The sequence below is a fragment of the Dermatophagoides farinae genome, chromosome 5 (genome assembly GCF_024713945.1).
Source record: "Dermatophagoides farinae isolate YC_2012a chromosome 5, ASM2471394v1, whole genome shotgun sequence".
NCBI lineage: Eukaryota > Metazoa > Arthropoda > Arachnida > Sarcoptiformes > Pyroglyphidae > Dermatophagoides > Dermatophagoides farinae.
Window position 1 is genome coordinate 2,396,067 of NC_134681.1, and position 20,364 is coordinate 2,416,430.

Below are 20,364 nucleotides of genomic sequence, written 5' to 3' on the forward strand. Positions count from 1 at the left end.
TGAAATTAATCCTTTATTCCTGTTTTTTTTTCTGTCATTATTACGGGTGTGTGTGTGATCAAATCGAACAACAACAACAACAACAACTCGGTTGGACATCGGTGTTATTTTTACATTGTTAATTCATTTTAACGGAATAAATAATTATCGTTAGTTTCAATATCCGTTCCAATCTATATATAAAAATAGATTCAAACAACAAACAAAAAGACGTGTTACACGGAATAATTTTCTATCATCATCATTAATCAGATTTAAGCAATCTGGATAGAAAGAAAAAACGAATCAAAAAACCAAAAAAAAAAAATTGCAAAAATCATCCATTGATTACTTGTCAAATTTTGTTGTTGTTTTTATTTTCTCCAAATAGAAACAAAAACAAAGAAAAAAGACAAAATTCTAAAACTACGACGATGATTGGTATTAGGCGGTATCTGAATTTTTTTTCCGGATTTCGGAATTATATATTTATTGGTTTGTAGGATGAGGTTATATTTGTTCGGTTCGATTATCGCATTTTTTTTTTTTGGTTTTCTCATTAAATTTTCATTATTTTTCCAAAATGTCTGCATGTGTGTGTGTGTGGATTCTATTCTTGGATCTTTCTGCCGTTTTCATCATTTCTTTTTTTTTTTTTTGTACCACCGACGTTTTATTTTAACAGTGTTAATCTGAATATAAAGTGTTAAAATAATAATAATAATAATAATAAAAAATTTCCACACTATGTCACATGTATGTATGAATAAATCGTATTGGATCAATTCCGCTAGATTTACCTTATTTTATGAGAAAAATTTTCTTTCTTTTTTTTGTTTCTTTGAAAGTTTTCACTTCACAGATGTCTTTCAAGAACAACAACAATAATCTAAACAGCAAGTAAAAAAAATCAATCAACCATCCATTGATCAGATGTTATCAACAGAGAGAAAATATAATCTCTTCCTTTCTCTCTCTATGTTCGTGGGCTGGTTTTTTCATTTCAGACAGATAGACGGAGGTGATCGAATCACCTAGTCACTTTTTTTCTACAAAAAAAAAATTTTTTTTTATTAATAAAAATTTTCCATGTCTAAACCATCAACCATGAAACCACCACCACCGCCACTTGTATTCATATTTCGTTCATTATTCTGTGTCTGTGTGCGTCGATACGCTTGGATCATGTGTTTGGTTTGGTTTTACTTTTACTTATATTTCATTTTGTTTTTTGCCTGATTCGTTTTTCCGTTTTTTGTTGTTTTTTTTCGTTTTTTTCTTCTAAATGTTACGATAATGATGATGATGATGATGATGATAAATAAAATGTTTGTGTTTCGCTTCCACACAACCAGAAAGAGAGAGAGAGAGTGTGTGTGTATGCGTGTATTTCTCATCATAATATTAATATATTCAATCATCAATTAATATTAATCATTCCTATATGATTAGGATAAAATGGTCATGATGATCATGATGATGATCATTTGGCAATATTATTATTGTTCCTGGTTGATTTGTGTTCCGTATTTATTGGCGGTTATTATTATTATTATTATTACTATACCGTATAAACACATACACACGCATAAATATTCCACCAAATACTATGATAGTTTATTTTACTCTAAGCAAATCCGTATATGGTCAATGTATGTGTTCATGTGTCTGTGTATTCTGTCGATGAATTTTTCTCTTTTTTTTCTTCCCTAAAAAAATAGACTAGTTACAATAATAACAACAACAGCAGCAGCAGCAGCAGCAGCAGCAGCAACAACAACAACAACACCAAAATAAATAATCAAATCGAGTAAATTATTCATTGAATCAAATGTGGAAGAATATATATCGAGTACTTTTTTTTCTTGTTCATTGTTTGCTGCCGGGCTGCGTCAAATGAAAATGCAGCATTTTTGTTTGGTTTTGGTTATTTATGAACAAAAAAAAAATTATAGAGATCCAAATGCAGAATATTCCAAAAAAAATGGATCAAAAAAAAGATACACACACACACTTACACAATGATCTATGAAAATTTTTGACATTTCCATTTTTGAATTTTGAATCTTTTCTGGATCATTTGTTGAATGCAGACAAACAGAATAAATATTTCTTTTCATACACTCTTGATGACGTATATAATCTAAACATATACTTCAGAAAGAATAAGAAGAAGAAGAAGAAAAAAAAACGACAGAATTTTTTTTCTCTTCATTCACGTTTATATTTATATATACATTTTCAGTCCAGTTTTTTTTCCAATGTTGTTTAGTCTATTCTTAATTTTTTTTTTTCGTTCTCTTTTTTCTTGTTTATGTCTTTTTCTATATATAGTTAATGATGATGGTGAATATGTACGTGTGAGTTTGTGGTGTAAATAGTAACAAGTTTTCCAAGTATTTCCATTTCTCTCTCTCTCTCTCTCTGGTTACGGTTAGTAACAGAATTTGGAATTTTTTCTCGTAATTCCGTATTGAAATATCACATGCACACACATACATACAAGATCAATGGCTAAATAAACGGATAAATTTTCTTTCAACGATCAATTTATTAGATGACGATGATGATGATGATGATAATCTCTTGTATTGATGAATTGAATTTTTTTCTGTTTTTGATTTTAGTTTTCGTTATCGTATTGCAAATAAATAAATAAAAAAAAAATTTTTTTTTTGTCATTCATTCAAAATGAGAAACAAAAAAAATGATAACCACCGTATTGCCACCACCGATAATTGTGTGATTGATTTTTTGATCAAGTTTTTTTTTCTGCTGAAATTGTGTAATTTTCTCTTAATAAAATCTTTCGACTTACAGACACGCATACGTAGACGAAACGATTAATCTAGTGATATATTGATAGCATTTAATCTTTTTTTTTTGCTTTTGCCTAAATAATCCCCATATATACAATATAATATATATGATCCATCAGGTTGTTCATCCATTACTATAGAAAAAAAAACAGAAATTTAAAATCAAAAAAAACGATAACACATCATTTAGCTTATGTCAGCTTAAAATTACACAAATCTCATTACTAATTCTAAATTTTTTTTTTCCGCTTCATCATCAATCAATATCGATCGATCAATCAAAATTATTTTTGTTTTCCACTTACTAACTAACCATTCATTTTTTTTTTGTTCGAAAAAAAACCAATGATATCAAAAACAGAAGAAGAGGAAAAAAAATATCAACATTTCGATGATGATGATGATGATGATAGCTCAATTTATTATTGATTAATTTTTGAAACATATAAACTAATCATCAGAAACTGTAAAAAGAATTCACGATTCGATTATTGGATATGATTTTGATTCGATTTGTTCATGAAATAAAATCAACACATATATAGATAGTGTGAAAAGCAAATTGATCACAACACTTACATGTAACACACAAAGATACAGACTAAATGAATGATGATGTTGATCTATAGATGTGTGTAGGTTAATATAAAAATATTGATTTAATCAAAAACAAAACCAAAAAAAAAAAAAATTTCATTATTTATCCTGAAATTTTGGATTGTCTCATTGTCAGATTTATCATTTTTTTTTGGGTATTTTGGTTTCGATTCCAGTTTTTTTCGGGTTTCAGACAGAAAAAAAAAATTTCTCAGACATACATACAAACGCGCCTTCACATTGAGACAAACGCACACACGCACACCCACCTACCTACTACCTATCAACCTACACATACGACCTATTTTACATGTATAAAAATTGCATGAAATTAAATGCATAATGAATACGTCAATAAGACTAGCATAGAACAGTAGCTACATCCAAAAAAAAAAAAAACAAAACACAAAGCACAACATGAAAATTATTCATAAAATGTCCATTCTTATTAGATTTTTTGTTGTTGTTGTTGTTGTTTTCTAGTAGATTCTATTCTATGGAATTTATTCCTTTCAATATAGATGCATATCAAAAGGTTATTCATCAATTTTCAATGGAATACCAAAAAAAAGAGAAGAATCTAGTACCTCTTTTTTTCAACGAAAGAGAAAAGAATCATCCTACCCGATCATAATAATATCAAGACAAGAAAAAATGAAATTTTACATACATGCAAAATGATAAAGTAAATTAAGAACAGCAAAAACCATTTGCGTCGTTATTTTTGTAGCTATTATAACGTTGTCGTCATAGTCGTTTCATCATTTCTCCACTTCATAAATTGGATCATCTAAGGATTTATAGTTCATTTTTTGTTTTGTTTTGTTTCTTTTTGTTTTTTGCCATCTGTTTTTCTTTTTTTTCGGTTATTGGTAGATGGATGGGTGTGAATTGTATTCAATTTTTTTGATTTTTTTTTCGTTTCGTTTCGTTTTGTTCCTTTCAGTGTACATTTTTATTTATTTATATGTGGATTTCAATGTTTTCGTTTCCGGACACAATATTTTGTTTTTCCAACACCGTCCTCCACACATACATCATGATCATTGATCAAATCAGAATTTGAATAAATTCAATTTGCAATTGTGTGTGTGTGGGGGGAGGGGGTCGAATTGAAAATCTTGGAAATCTAGAAAAAAATGGACAAAATTCATCATAAAGAATGTTTTTAGAAATCAAGAACATTTCCTTATCACATTTTTTGTTTGTTTGTTTGGCAAATGCTTTATTTGCTTTCATTTTTTTTCGGTGGTGGTGTTGATTGAATTTCCGTTGTTTTTGTTTGGATAAAAATTTCAATTTTCTGATCAAATTTTTTATTTAATTTTTTTTAGATCTACCATCATTGAATGGTGATGATAATGATGATGATGATAATGATCTAGTCAATGATTGGCCTGTAATGGTAGTGGCATCATCATCTTCATCAACAGGATCATCAACAACTGGATCATCAACATCTATTAAAGATGATTTGAATTCAAATTTATTGGAAAACTATCAAGATGATTTAGATAATTTAATTTCAACAACACAACAGCAACAACAACAATCAAATTGTTGTATAGAAAACAAAATGAATTCATCATCATCAACATCAGCTGCTGTATCAATGGATCTATTTCATGGTATTGATCTAGATGACACAGAAGGATTATTTCAAACAATACTTGAAGAATATGATTCAAATGATACAAATTTAATATCATCAATATCGACATCAACAAATTGTTCCAATTATCAGGGTATAAATCATCATCATCATCATCAGGATCATCAATCAATGATTCCAATGTTACTTCCACCACCGCCACCACCATCATTATCATCATCGACATCGCCAAAAAATTCATCATCATCATCATCATCAATGCAAAATAATAATGGCACTGCCAATAATTCATCAATTAAAACAATTAATCGATTATCAAATGAATTTAGTCATCAACAACAGCAACAATTATCATCGTCAGCATTCCATCACCATCAACATCAACAACATGATCAATCAAGCGATTAATTCGAATTCAACAACAACACCATCACCATCAACAACAACAACAGCTGCTGATCAGCTGTTTTCATCATCATCACAAACATCAGTATCAGCAACAACAATTGATAATTTAGTTGATTCACGTTGTTGTTTTTTAAATGACGATCTATCAATGATATCATTATCGCTCAATGGACAATTTTATTACCCATTTTCAATGGATAATGTTGATGATAATGTTGCGACCACTACAACATCAACATCATCAACATTGACAACAACAAAAACAAAAACAACATCAAATCTACAACCACCACCACCATCATCATCATCAACATCGACATCATCATCATTATCATCAGCGTCTTCATCCTCGTCCCCATCAACATCATCAAATTGTTCAACAAAATTGATTATTAAAAATAATCAACAACAACAGAATTTGCAAAATCAAATAGAAACAGCAACAAATGAACAAAATCATTGCTTCAATGATTCAATATTGGTTAATAATGATAATTTCAATAATGAAAATCTATTAATGATGATGAATCTAAAAAATCAACAACAACAACAACAATTCCATAAATTGACATCCAATGATTTTATTGAATCATCATTCCATTCATCAACATCATCGGCATCATCATCGCCACGAACAAATTCGGTGGAATTATTTCCAACATCATCATCATCATTATCGACATCACCGCCATCATCATCATCATCGAATAATCAGTCAATGATTCGACGAAATATTAATGCCAAAAATCAATTATTAAGCCCTACAACAATGATGAATGCTATGGATGGTGATTGTGGTGGTGGTCATCATCATTTAATGATGGATAATGGATTGTCACCAACATTGCCACCATTACCACCACCGTTGCTACCACCACTAACAACAAAAACAAACAATGATGATTTATTGAATACACAATTAAATCATCATCATAATCAACAACAAACATTATTACCTGCAACTAGTTTTCTTATTGATAGTTCATCAGATCCAAAAATGTATTTCATGGATGATTTATTAAATGATGAAGAAGATAATAAAATTCTATTACACGAATCACCATGGACAACTACTGAAGAAGATTCTGATGATGATGATGATGATGATGATGATGGTGATGAGTATGACGATATCGATGGTATCGATGATGATCAAGATGAAGAAAACAATGATGATGATGTGAATGGTGAATTGAATCATAAACAAATCAGATCATCATTATTAGAAAATAAAAATAAAAACTTTCAACGTGCCGGTCGAATAATGAATAAATCAGCATCGATAAAAATAAATGGTAAACGAAATAAACAACAAAATCATCAATCTACATCAACATATCCAATCATTGTTTATCCAATGACTAATGAACAGCAACAACAACAACAACAACAACAACAATCATCGACTATAGTGATGTCAAATGGTGGTGGTGGTTGTGGTACAAAACGTAAACGACAACAACAACAACGTCAAATTAAAAATGAAAATGATTGGAATCAACAACAACAAACGAATGGAAGTGAATTAATACAAGCTCAACAGGAATCAACAACAATCGTACAATGGGCAACATCGACGACAAAAAAATCTAAACGATCTATAAATCAACAACAACAACACCAACAGATTGCTGATGGCCATTCATCATCATCATCATCTTCGTCATCGTCATCGTCTAGTCATTTGAATGGTAAAATAAAATTGAAAATTAGAATTTTAAAAAATTTTTTAAATTTTTTTCCTCTTCTTTTTTTGTAGATAATTTATTATTGAAACATGATAATACTGCTGCTGGTGGTGGTGGTGGCGGAGGCGGTACATCATTGCTTAAATCATCCACTACAATCGGAACAACCGGTAATTCAATACACAATACACGTTCATCAACAATGCAGCAGAATCAGCAACAATTGAATAATAACAATAATAACCGTGGTTCACGAACCATCGATACAGAAATAACCGATGAAGAACGGCGATTATTGGTCAAAGAAGGTAGGTGTTTTTGATTTGATAATGAAAATCAATAAATCAAAGAAAACATATTGAATTTGAGGATAATTTCCAAACGAAATTGTATGATAATCCAATGACATCATTATCGATATTAAAGAATTGGGGTCAAATTAAATAAAAAAGAAAAAAGAAAACAAAAACTTCTTGGAACAATTTCAACTATTCACACATGCGCGTATGAAATGTTAGCTAAAGACTAACAGTTTTCTTTTAACAAACAAAGAATAATAATAATAGTAGATAAAAATTCTTCTGTTTTGATTGAAATATTAGATAGAAAAAATAGCTTATCTTATTTTCTTAGCTTTTCATTTTATTCATTTGATTCATCTTGATTTTCTTTTCTTGATTTTTTTTTCATTGACATGCCCTGAAGAGAATAAATATCGTTGTAGAGATTTGATTCATTGTTTACCATCATATAATATCTAAACACGGTAAGAGAGAGAGAGAGAGAGAGAGAGAGAGAGAGAAATAAGAATAAAATTCAAGCAATAAGAATTTAATTCTTTCCCTATCTTTAAGGGCATTGTGTGTGTGTGTGTGTGTGTCTTGAAACGTTTAATTCCAAAAACAGTTTATATTTACATTGAAGACCAAAACCGAATTAAAAAAAAACCGTTTCCCATGGAGAAATTTGTGGGCTACAAATGTGATATTTTGGTGCTTTAGAAGAAAAATAGCCCAAAGTAGATTTTTTTAGAAAAAAAGTAGCTCAAAATTTTTCTCGCTTTGAATTTTCTAAAGATTTCCGTTAAAGGCATGCGCGTTTTGCATTTTTCGCGTTACGTTCAAAAGTTTAACCTGATGACTATTATGCATTTCTCAATAAGTTCGAATTATAACAATTCGATTTATGATTGAAAAAAACATGTTGATGTTTTAAGTTTGAGTGTTAATGTAAAATTGAAATTTGAATGTTTCAATTTTGAAAAATTGAATTTGTTTTTTTGGTTGTCTATTATCAACAGATGGTAAGAGATTTGCTGTGTTCTTAATATTTATGTTTCATGTCATTTTTTCATTTAATAGTGATAAAGATTCATTTTCTTGTCATAATTTTGTATTGTAACAAAAATATGATCATAAAATGTTATTCGAATTTGATATAGAATTTGAAAGACGAACTGGTAATCTTAATGAAGTTGAATTGGAATCATGGTCGAAATATGATGATATTTTGGAAGCTAATAAAAATGATGTTACATTTAATAAACGTTTGCATAGTGATGATAATGATAATGTCAAGGAAGGAATTGCGCGGTAAATTGAAAAAATTCTTTTATTTAAATATAGACTAATTTTTCTTGAATTATTGGCAATGAATTAGCAAATCAATATGCAAAAGATGGAACAAATTTGTCCTATATTTCGTATGATCTTTTTCTAATTTCATTGGCCAAATATTTTTTGGAAAACATCATGCTTTATAATTGGGATTATCGATGAAAATTTATTCATTGAATCACACCTCTACATGAGTACCAACGGCAACGAAATGAGTAACCTGCTTTCCCAAAGATCATTCTTTTTTTGTCCAATAATTCTAAGAAAATCATACCAACCAAATAGATTTTTACAAAAAAAACTTAATGGAACGTACAAGGCAAGGTTGATCGATATCTTTGTCCAATTTCTCTGGTCAAATATTTTTTGAAAAACATCATGCTTTACAATTGGTGCTATCGATGAAAATCTAATCAAGATGGAAGAACTACTAGATACTTCTTTTCCTCGATTTATGGTCATTTATTATTTTGTGGAGATCTAAATTTTATTTTGGTTCAATTTTATCTGGAGATGAAAAATTTTGTTTTCCAATATTTATAACCGATTGATTATTTTCTGTATATAATTTTTTTCTTTTTATCCCCTATTTATAATGGTATAAGAGGTTTTCTTTTATAATAAATAAACTTTATTAAAATAAAATAAAATGATCAAAATATGAAGCAGCGGATATGCAGAATATGAGAATAATTTCGGAAATTTATTTCATTCAGGTGAAAAGTTCCCTGTAAATTGTGATCACGTGATGGGCTGCAATGGTTCTATTTTTCTGCTTAAAGCGCGCTAAAGATCTTCCATTTTCGTTCTAAAATCGATCGATTTTAGAACATTCTAATAAGATTGTAAGCCTGCGCTTTTAGAACCAAAATATCACATTTGTAGCCCACAAATTTCTCCATGGGTTCTTTCACACTTTTTCTTTATTTTGGCTACTGTTGTTGTTGTTGTTGTTGTTGTTGCTGCTTCTGTATACATTTCATCGTCATTATATATTATTATTATGTAATGATTATGATGATTTCATTATACCGACACTGGCAGAATATATATCCAAAAAAAAAACTTTTAATTATACTGAATGTGATGATATATATAGTATAAATATATGGTGAATGTATAGTAAATTGTAATCAAATATATTCTATTTGTATTCTTACATGGTTATAATATTAATAATAATGAATAAATGAATGAATGAATGAACGAATGAATGAAAGTGAGAATATTTTTTCATTATTTTTTTTTTATTATTATTATTATTACCATTAAGCTATCAATGTAAGAGCATGTGAGAGTGAAAGAGTTGAGTGAATCTCTCTCTCTCTATTTTTCACTGTTTGTGTGTTTGTGTGTGTGTGTGTATGTTTATTTTGTGATTTAATTTTCTCTCTACTTTTTTTTCGTTCATTCATTACCGGCAACAATTTTGTGTTTTCGTTTCCTATATATTTTTTTTTCGTTCGTTGGTTGGTTAGAATTGAAATTCTTATAAATTTTCTTCTTCTTTTTTTAATTTTCTTATTCTGTTTTTTTTTGCTTCCTTGGGATGTTTGGGTGGTTGTTGTTGTTGTTGTTAAGGATTATGGTTATTATTTAGCTTATAAAATTGTGTGTGTGCGTGTTTGGAAAAATTTCCTTTTCCGGGTTTTTTTTATCTTTCTCGTCATGCGGAATTCGAAGGTCGTCGTCATCATGATAATATTCAAAGGTCGTCGTCATTGTTGTTGTTGTGGTTTTTGTTGTTATAACCATGATAAGAAGAATTCTTTTTTTTTTCCTTAGAATCACAAGTTTTTTTTGGCCTTTTATATGCAAAAAAAACTGAAGAAAAGCAAAAACAAATTCCAGAAAAAAACAAGACCAACAAAAATTCGTTTGAAGAATATTTGTGTTGTTCTCTCAATTTTTAAACTTGTTCGTTTTATCCATCAGCATCGAATATTGTAATCTTTACAACGAATGAATAAGAGAAAAAAGTTTTGGAAAGGAAAAAACTTTTGAATTAAAATATTACGTTCATATTCGGGGTTTTTTTTTGATTCTCTTCAATCGGTGAAGATGAAATTTTTCTGCTACTGCTGTTGTTGTGATTGATTCAATTTTTCGATTGAAAATGTATGAAAAAAATTTTGAATTTTGATTTTTTTTTCGATTGCCAGGAAATTAGATCTTTTTCTTTCTTTCTGACTTTATTATTATTCCGGTTTTTCTTTCGAATCGATTCATTTCCGGCCGGTTATTCTATCTCATCTTATCTTTCATGTATGACTTGTTGATATATTGTGATTCATATATCAACAACAATAAAATATATCTTTTCTCTGTATTATTCATCACGAGACTGATTATAATAATTTGAATTTTTTTTTGCATTTACTTTTTTCTTATTATTTGGATCTCTCCATAATATATGTATGTATGTATGCAATGGCCAAAAATAGAAATTAAATGGAAAAGAAAATTCAAAACTTATTCCAATCATCATCATCATGATAAATTCCGAAAAAAAACTTGTATTCGAATAATAAAAAACAAAAAATCGTGTTGTATCTTTCTTTCTTTTTCTTCTTACTTAGAAACTCTATACTTGAAGCAAGCAAAAAAAAAGAAAAAGAAAAAGTAATGTTATTACAACTTTCCTGGGAATTTTCTCTTCTCGAAATTTCATTTCTCAAGCTATCATCATCATCACTTTATTTGATTCACATACAATCAAACATTGACCATCGTGACTAAATTTAAATGTAGAACTTATTTTTTTTGCGATGAAATAAAGGAAAAGATAAAGAAAACGGAGTAAAAAAAATGGAATAATAATAAACCATTTTGAGCATTATCAAATCTTATAATCATCGATACAATCGATATGTTTGTAAATTTTACACATTGGTTTTTTTTCTTTTCTAAACAAAAGAATTTCGCATCCAAAACAAACCATTACATTGTTGAAATCAACGCGCACACACACACACACATTAATCTAATCGGATAAATTCTGGAATAAATTGTTGGTCGGTTGATTGTGCAGTGTTTTGGTGATCTATCTATCTCATAGATAATAATTGATTATTATAAAACAATGTGTAATGATAATTCAAAGGAATCAATGGATGATGATGATGACGATGACGATGACGATGGTGTAGTAATTTTTCCAGATAGAATAATATATCACCAAAGATGATGATACTAACGACAAATATTTAAACAAAATTATGCGAGAAAAAAAATGGAAAAAAACTAGACAAAAAAAAAATCTACGAAAATTGTTTACATTTTGGATTATTGGATAATGTTGGCCAAGAAAAAAACTGTTTTTCTCCATATCAACCATCGATGAAACCAACCATTGATGATGATCGATAGAATGAATGAATGAATGAATCGAGAGAAAAAAAATCCTTTTTCCTGGTTTAATGCATTTCGTTACGTTTGGATTCAGTAGGACAAAAAAAAACGCTGGAATTTTATCAAACACAAGCCAAGTGAAACAGAAAAGATTAATTTTTTGTTTTTGCTATTTTTTTTTGTTATTATTTCTCAAAATGCCAAAAAGCTATGGATAGAATTGGTTCTATAACAATTGGTCGAACACAAAAAGGTCGAACACAAAATGGTCGAACACAAAAAGGTCGAAAACCCCTATCCCCTTAAAGAGCGCTTAAATGAGTGAGCGCTTATCGAAAACGGTTAAAATGTACACATGTAGGCCTATGAGTAGCTCGCTTAAGAAGCAGAGCATGGGAATGGGATGGCCTATGGAGATCGGCACGCACGTTATGAAGATTTTAACGTAATGTCAGTGTCGGCTTTTCCCTTATTCAATGCGGGAAACGTCAGTGTCGACTTTTCCCGCATCCAATGTGGATAACGTCAGTGTTGACTTTTTCCGGTATTTAATGTGGAGAACGTCAGTGTTGACTTTTTCCGGTATTTAATGTGGATAACGTCAGTGTTGACTTTTTCCGGTATCCAATGTGGTTAACTTGATCAACTCTTGGTTCGAATACTTGATGGTTGGAAGCAAAAAAGTGTTTTACACATTTGTCGCAGGAAATTTCCTTGTCTTTGGAAATTATTATATACAAACGTCATTCTACTAGTCTATGTCGCTTAGCGTAACTGGCTATGCTTTTACACTCTGCAAGTGCTTGCACTGTGTATTAACTTGGCATTTTATGCGGCGAAGCTGAATCGGCGATTCCTACTTATTTTCAGTACAAACATAACTATTTAGCATGAGCTACTCAGTGTGTGTGTGTCTGAACATATCGAACAGTGGGGAAAACTTTTGAATGCCTCTGAACAGTTCGTCCAGCTCAGAGCTAAAAGCCACTTCTAAAAAACGCATTCTGTGGTATGTAGTTTTGACAATGCTTTTTTTCATTGTTCTAGCTCAGCACACGTTGCTGCCAACATTGCCAAGATCAGTAATTTCAAATCTACGATCCAATTCATTAATCAGGGTATCAATTTCTGACTCATTAGGTCCGGTAACAATAATATCATCAACATACAGAAGAAGAACGATATTTTCCCGTTTAAACAAAAAAAATTTCTAGTCCGGTACCACTCTAATGGACTTTGTTTCAATCCGTACAACGTTTTCTCCAATTTCAGCAAACCACCACCTTCAAAACCAGGCGGCGGATGGACATAAACCGGTTCATTCAGACTAGCATTAAGAAAGGCAGTCCGTACATCCAGCTAACGAACCTTGAAATTGTAAGTTTTAGCCAAACTTAGAACAATATTAGTCAGACTACGATCTGGAGTCGGTGATGCAGTATCCAGATCAATCCATAGCGTTGACGATAACCGCAAGCATGTTAGGTTGGATTTGTCATTTTCTCGATTTTGAACTTTGAATTCTGAACTGGTCGTGTTAATTTGGAAATTTGTCATTTTTTTGATTTTGAATTCTGAACTGGTCGTGTTAGGTTGGATTTGTCATTTTCACGATTCTCGAAAATTTTCGAAAGAACAACTCTTTTGCTATGCACTAGTGAAATATTTTCGCTTAAATCCTACAAAAAACATGGTTTTAGAAGCTTCGAAAAAACTCTCTCTCCCATAGGCCGTAATGCTTTTTTGAAACTGTCCAATTACTTACTGTGTGTGTATGTATTTTTTATTTAAATGAAATAAAAAGATAAAATGCATTTTGAATGATAAACCATGTTACATATTTAACAAATTTGGAACCGATCTCATTGAATTTATATGAATTTGTATTAGAATAATTGATTCCTTATACAGCTTTTCGTTTTGCGGCCAAGTTTCGTGGAACGTATCTAGGCCGTAAAGCGAGGTATGAGTGAATTCGAACCAAGAGTTGATCAAGTTAACCACATTGGATACCGGAAAAAGTCAACACTGACGTTATTCACATTGGATACCGGAAAAAGTCAACACTGACGTTCTCCACATTAAATACGGGAAAAAGTCAACACTGACGTTATCCACATTAAATATCGGAAAAAGTCAACACTGACGTTATTCACATTGGATACGGGAAAAAGTCAACACTGACGTTTTCCGCATTGATTACGGGAAAAAGTCAACACTGACGTTTCCCACATTGAATAAGGGAAAAGTCGACACTGACATTACGTTAAAATCTTCATAACGTGCGTGCCGATCTCCATAGGCCATCCCATTCCCATGCTCTGCTTCTTAAGCGAGCTACTCATAGGCCTACATGTGTACATTCTAACCGTTTTCAATAAGCGCTCACTCATTTAAGCGCTCTTTAAGGGGATAGGGGTTTTCGACCTTTTTGTGTTCGACCATTTTGTGTTCGACCTTTTTGTGTTCGACCAATTGTTATAGCACCGATAGAATTTTATAGAGATGCGGGAATGCAGAAAATTTATTCAATTTTGACTTTGTTCATGGGGGAAAAAAAATATCCACAAAATGTGGATATATTATTATTGACCATTTTTTTTATTGGCCATTGTGACCATTCATTTTTCATTCAATGGTACAAGATATTAACAAACACATTACATCTCTCAATAGTGTGGTTAATTATTCATATTTCAATTTTCAATGAATTTTGTGACCAGGAAAAAAAAACGAAATAAAATTTTTAGAATTATTACATTGTATCAGCAATGTGGTTATTGTAGTACTTCAGGCGATTACAATACGAAGTGATGATGATGATTATGATGACCAATTTCAAATATAGATTACTACTACTGCTAATAAAATTGATAAAATGGAAAATCACATGAATTTTTAAACATTTATTTACCATTAGTGTACTGTATGTTTTTTTTTTGTTGTTTCATTGTTTGTTTGTGTGTTACAATCAACTTTTTCTGGTGCACAATTTTTTTTTCTATGTGTGTGTAAGTTGTATTTAAAAAGAATATAAAAAAAGATAATAATAATAAACAAACGATTGAATCAATGAATGATTGTACAACAATTTTGGATGGACAAAATATAATCTCATTATTTTTTTTTTCTTGTATGATGATAATGACATTAATTTGGTCATCCTCAATGTTTGATGATGACGATGACCATTTCTATTCTTTTATAAATGAAAAGAAATGATAAAAAAAAGAGTTTTTCTCCTCCTTTATCCATTGATTATTGATCTTATCGGATATCATCATCATTATCATCATTAAATAATCAATGTTTATCGCTTGATTTGATATGATAATTTTAAGAATTAATCATTTCGATCGATTCTCATTATTTGCATTATTCATTAGAATGTTTTTTTTTCTGTGTGTGTGTGTGTGTGTGTGTGCGTTTGTTTAATATTCTGGCTACTGTAAATGTAATCCAGAATAACGATGGACAATAATCGTTAAATTTGAAGTAGAAAAAAAAGAAAGGAAAAAAAATAATTCTGGCTACCATTGTAATGAATTAATTAAATTTTTCTTTATTCCACTGAACTTTGACATCCAAACTTTTTTCTTGGTTGCAAAAAAAAAAAAATATATTCATAAATATGATGATAATACCATGACCATAACCATTTGAAACTCGTTTTTTTTCACCAATTTATTTTCCAATAAACTAAATTACCGAATAAACAACAACAACAACAACAACAACAACAAACAAGTCAAACGATTCAAAATAAACGGAGAAGAAAATTGCACCAGTTTTTTTTTTATTATAACGGATTTTTTTTTCTTTTTCCACTTTACAGTCAAGTTTTTTTTTCGCCATCACCCTGTTCATCTTATTCATTCATTTTATTCCTCTGGAATAAGATTCGGCATAACAAAAAAAAAACTTTGCTCTCAAAAAAATTTTTTTTTCTTCTAAATGACAACAACAACAATGATGATGATGATGATGATGAATTTTTCTTCACAATTTCTTAGTTTCTAAGTTTCGTTGTTGTTGTTTGTAGGTTATTTGTGTATGTTGTTGGTTGTTCGTGTATATACAACATACGTACGTGACTTGGAAAACAGATTTATTCCATTCATATATGTTGGATTTAGATTCTCACTCTCATTCTTTCTTTTTGGTTGTATTTTTTTTAGGCCATGATCTTGTTTTGCTTTTTCTGTTGTACATTAAATTAGCCTGAACGTATGATCTTTACACTCATTATACTGTCCGATTATTGCCAGATTCACATTGCTATCATGTTGGAATTTGTCATTACGTAATTGTGTTGCTTCACCATTCAGTGAATAGATTTTTTTGTTTGTTTGTTTTCATTTAATTTAAAAATCGAATGATGATAATTTAGATTTGTCATAAACAAGAAAAAAACTGATGGCTGTTTGCATGTGTGTGTGTGTGTGCGAAATAGATAAGCAAATAAAATTCAATTTAGTTAAAAATTAATGAACAGGATGCCGTAGCTTGATTTTGTGATGATGACATTGAAAATTTTCATTTATTCATTACATTCCGAATCCAATGTACAGAAATCAAATTTTTTTTTCTGGTGTCAACTTTTATTTCATATGTTGTGATGATGATAATTACTAGGATTTTTTTTTCGCCAACCCAATGTCTCACATTTATTTCCGTCCGAATCATGTTGATCGTGTCGACGAATCATTTTTATTTATCGTTGATGATGATGATGATGATGATCCGATTTACATACCGTTTTTCTTGTTTGATCGACAAAAAAATTGATTTCTTTTTTTTGCTGCTGAAAAATTTTGCTTACCTAAGCGAAAAAAAAATTGAATTTGATACACAGTGAAAAACGAATTTTTTTTTTCATTGCCTGTTCATTGGCATGATAAATTTGATCATTTTAATCATAACGGGGCAAAAATTTTTTTTCGATTATCGATAAAAACAAATGTTTCAAATCTTTACATTATTTGACATTGTTCAAATTAATTCAATGCCAATTGATTTTTATCGAAAATTGATTATCATTTGATTGATTAATTTGTGCATATTTTTTTCTGTTTTTGATTTTTCTTTTTGTTTTTTGCGGAATAATTGATTCTATCAAATCTTTTTCTTTTTTTCAATTCTTTTTATTCCACACATATATTTATATCAACAGGTCATCCAACATTTCCATCGGATGCACGATCGTTGACAAAATTGGAGGAAAAAATTTTGCGTAAAATACGACGTAAAATTCGTAATAAACGTTCAGCACAAAGTTCTAGACAAAGGAAAAAAGAATATCTTGAAGATCTTGAACGAAGATATGCAGAATCAATACAGGTTGCTGAACATTATAAATCTGAATGTTTACGTTTACGTAAAGAAAGAATGAATTATCTTAAACGATTTCATCAGCTTGTAATGGTTAGTTTTTGTGAGTATAAAACAATTGTGTTTGATCTGTTTTGTCTTTATTTTTATTTCTATTAGTTTCGAATTAATGAACAATGTCAACAGCAGCAGCCACAACAAGATCAAAAACAATTGAAAACTACTAATAATAATGATCAACAATTATCATCATCGTTGAATAGCCAATTATTATCACCATCATCATCATCATCAATGGCTGTAGCGGCTACAATTACTGTACAGACAACAACAACAACAACAGCAGCAGCATCGAACAATAATATTGCCGATACAATGCTGATTGATCCATTATTATCACCAGATAATCAGAATTGAACGAAAACAAATTATTTGGCCAAATAAAATTAATGAATCATATCTATCCATCATCATCATCTTTGTCATATCTGGTATTTTAAAATATTCATCACACAAAAGCCGCAAAAAAAAGATTTTTTGTTTTTATTCACATCTCGATTCATTTCATCATCACCACGACATTAAGATTCAAGATCTCTTTTTTTTTCTCATTCTCAAGGGTTATTAATTCAATTTCATATTTCACTTGAACAACCAAACAAACAAACACACACACACAAACAGACCCACCTACCTATAATATTCGTATAATTTTTATCTGAAAAAATATATTAATGGATATTTATCATTATAAGATTGAAAAAAATGAACAAAATTCATTCGAACAAACAAAATGACCCTTTGCCAATTAATTTCATTGATTATTCACCATTATTGATCAATGCATTTCTTCATCATCATCATCATCATCATCACCATGATCAACAACGATGTTTTTTCTTGTTCCTTAATCTTTATTCTTCAAATTCATATTATTATTATTATCATTATCACCATTTATTAATTCACTTTTGATTATTATCCAATTGTTCAATTTTATTCAATTTAATTGTTTTGTTTTTTCCTTTTCTTTCTCTATTTTTTTTTGATTTTATTATTGATTAATTGATTCATCTCATATGTTCATCATCATCATCATCATCATCGATTATTATTATCATACACAGAACTGAACAAATTGATTCGATTTTCTTTTCCTATTTTTCATATATCCAATTCAATTATAATAATCATCATCATCATCATTATAATCACAACATTTACCGAGATATTATGCAATCCTTTTATTTCTTCAACACAAACACCAACAACAGAATGAATGACAAATGTGTCACTTTCTTTGAACTACCTGGAAATGCACAAAAAAAGTGCACTCATCAGATTTTCATTTCATCATCCATGTCATCGATTTTGCATTTTGCTATTTACATATATTTGTTTTCCCCCAACCAAAATCGATCATTGACCAAAATTTGCATTTGGGAAATTTTCTGTGTTTATGAATTTTTTTTTTACTCAGAAATCCAATCATCACCATCATCATCATGATCGTTATTTTTTTATTGAATTTTTTTTTGTGTTTCCATTTCATTTCATTTTGTTTTGTTTTTTTTTTCGTTGTTGTCGTTGTTGTTGTTGTTGCTGGACAGCTATATTTTTTATTTGACAGCCTTAAGTGGAAGAAAAAAAAATTCAATTGGTCAATCGTTGTTGTTGTTGTTGTTGTTGTTGTTGAACCATGACACACACAATGACAAATTTAAAAAAAAAATTGGTGATGATTATCATTAATTTAAAAAATTGTCAAATTTTTTTTTTGTTTTGTTTTTTTCTTCATCCTCTTTATTTTAATGAATTTTTTCATTCATAATGATAATAATAATGACAATTGGTGACATTCATACATACATTTTATTCGTTTGATTGACATTGAATTGAGATTTTCATAAAAAATTGATTTATTCCAATACATATGACCCGGCTCACAAACACACACACACCCACACACACGTACACAGACAGATGATTTAAATTTAAATGTTATGCATTGCCCACATATTTTAAAACTGATAACGATGATGATAATGATGATGATGATGATGATTATTATGGTAAATGTGCTAACTCTCACTCTCTCTCTCTCTCTCTCTCTCTCTCTCTCTCTCTCTCACTCTTTTTCTGTCTTTGCTTACTACTATATACTTGTTAAATTCATCTCATATCTATTTGTTTTCCGAAATATATAAAAAAATCAATATCAATGATAATGAAAATAAAAATTTATTGAAAATTTCAAGTTCATCATTCAGTATTTTTTTTTGAATTTAAACTTGTCAAAAAAAAAACGTAGTGAAATTGTCAAATTTTGAAAAGGTGCTGCCATCTTTCAACATAAATAATTACTAATTTCCAAGGTAGCCAATACATGTAAAATGAACAAATTTTTTTTTGTTCACAAGTTCGGATGAATTTTTGTGGTGAAATTTTTATTTTTCATTTTTCAAACAATGTATAATTTGATTTGAATTTTTGAGAAAATCCAAATAAACAACAAACACATTCAATAATGAATGAGCAACATGTGTGTTCAGCAAGTGGAGAAAAAAAAAGAAAAATAAAAAAAAACTTATCAAAACATCCGTCAGATGGCGACCCGGATTCAATTGGTTTTTATTATTTTGAAAACCGCTTAAAATGAAAAAATAAAATCATCATGAAAACGTTATCAAAATCACATTGCTATGTTTATAATAATAACAACTGGAAATTACTAGAAAAATTTAAATGTATAGCTAATATAATATGGTTATCATCTCACTCGCTCTCACTCTGTTTGCTGTCGGTTTCACTTTCAATTTGTTATGTTATGTTATGTTATGTTTTTCACACATTTCAATTATCGAATATAACCTGGTTTCATTTTCATTTTATTTCAGGATGAAAATTTACCAATTTTTTTTGGGGGAAAATGAAACGGAAAATTTTTCTCTTCATCTCTCTCT

The 20,364-nt window shown here is 29.6% G+C and overlaps 1 protein-coding gene across 2 annotated transcripts in view; it reads left to right on the plus strand.

The window, feature by feature from the left end:
- Positions 1-19,656, plus strand: part of LOC124498738 (uncharacterized) — a 46,970-nt gene extending 27,314 nt beyond the window's left edge. The window contains exons 3-6 of one of the 2 annotated variants that reach the window (XM_075731193.1): positions 4,730-7,106; positions 7,175-7,411; positions 17,244-17,504; positions 17,561-18,631. In XM_075731193.1, the coding sequence (XP_075587308.1) occupies positions 5,279-7,106; positions 7,175-7,411; positions 17,244-17,504; positions 17,561-17,571 (2,337 nt within the window). In that variant the 5' untranslated portion in view covers positions 4,730-5,278 and the 3' untranslated portion in view covers positions 17,572-18,631. Of the gene's footprint in view, positions 1-4,729; positions 7,107-7,174; positions 7,412-17,243; positions 17,505-17,560 lie in introns of both variants that reach the window. The other variant, XM_075731192.1, reaches the window with a different exon arrangement.
- Positions 19,657-20,364: the final 708 nt, after the last annotated feature.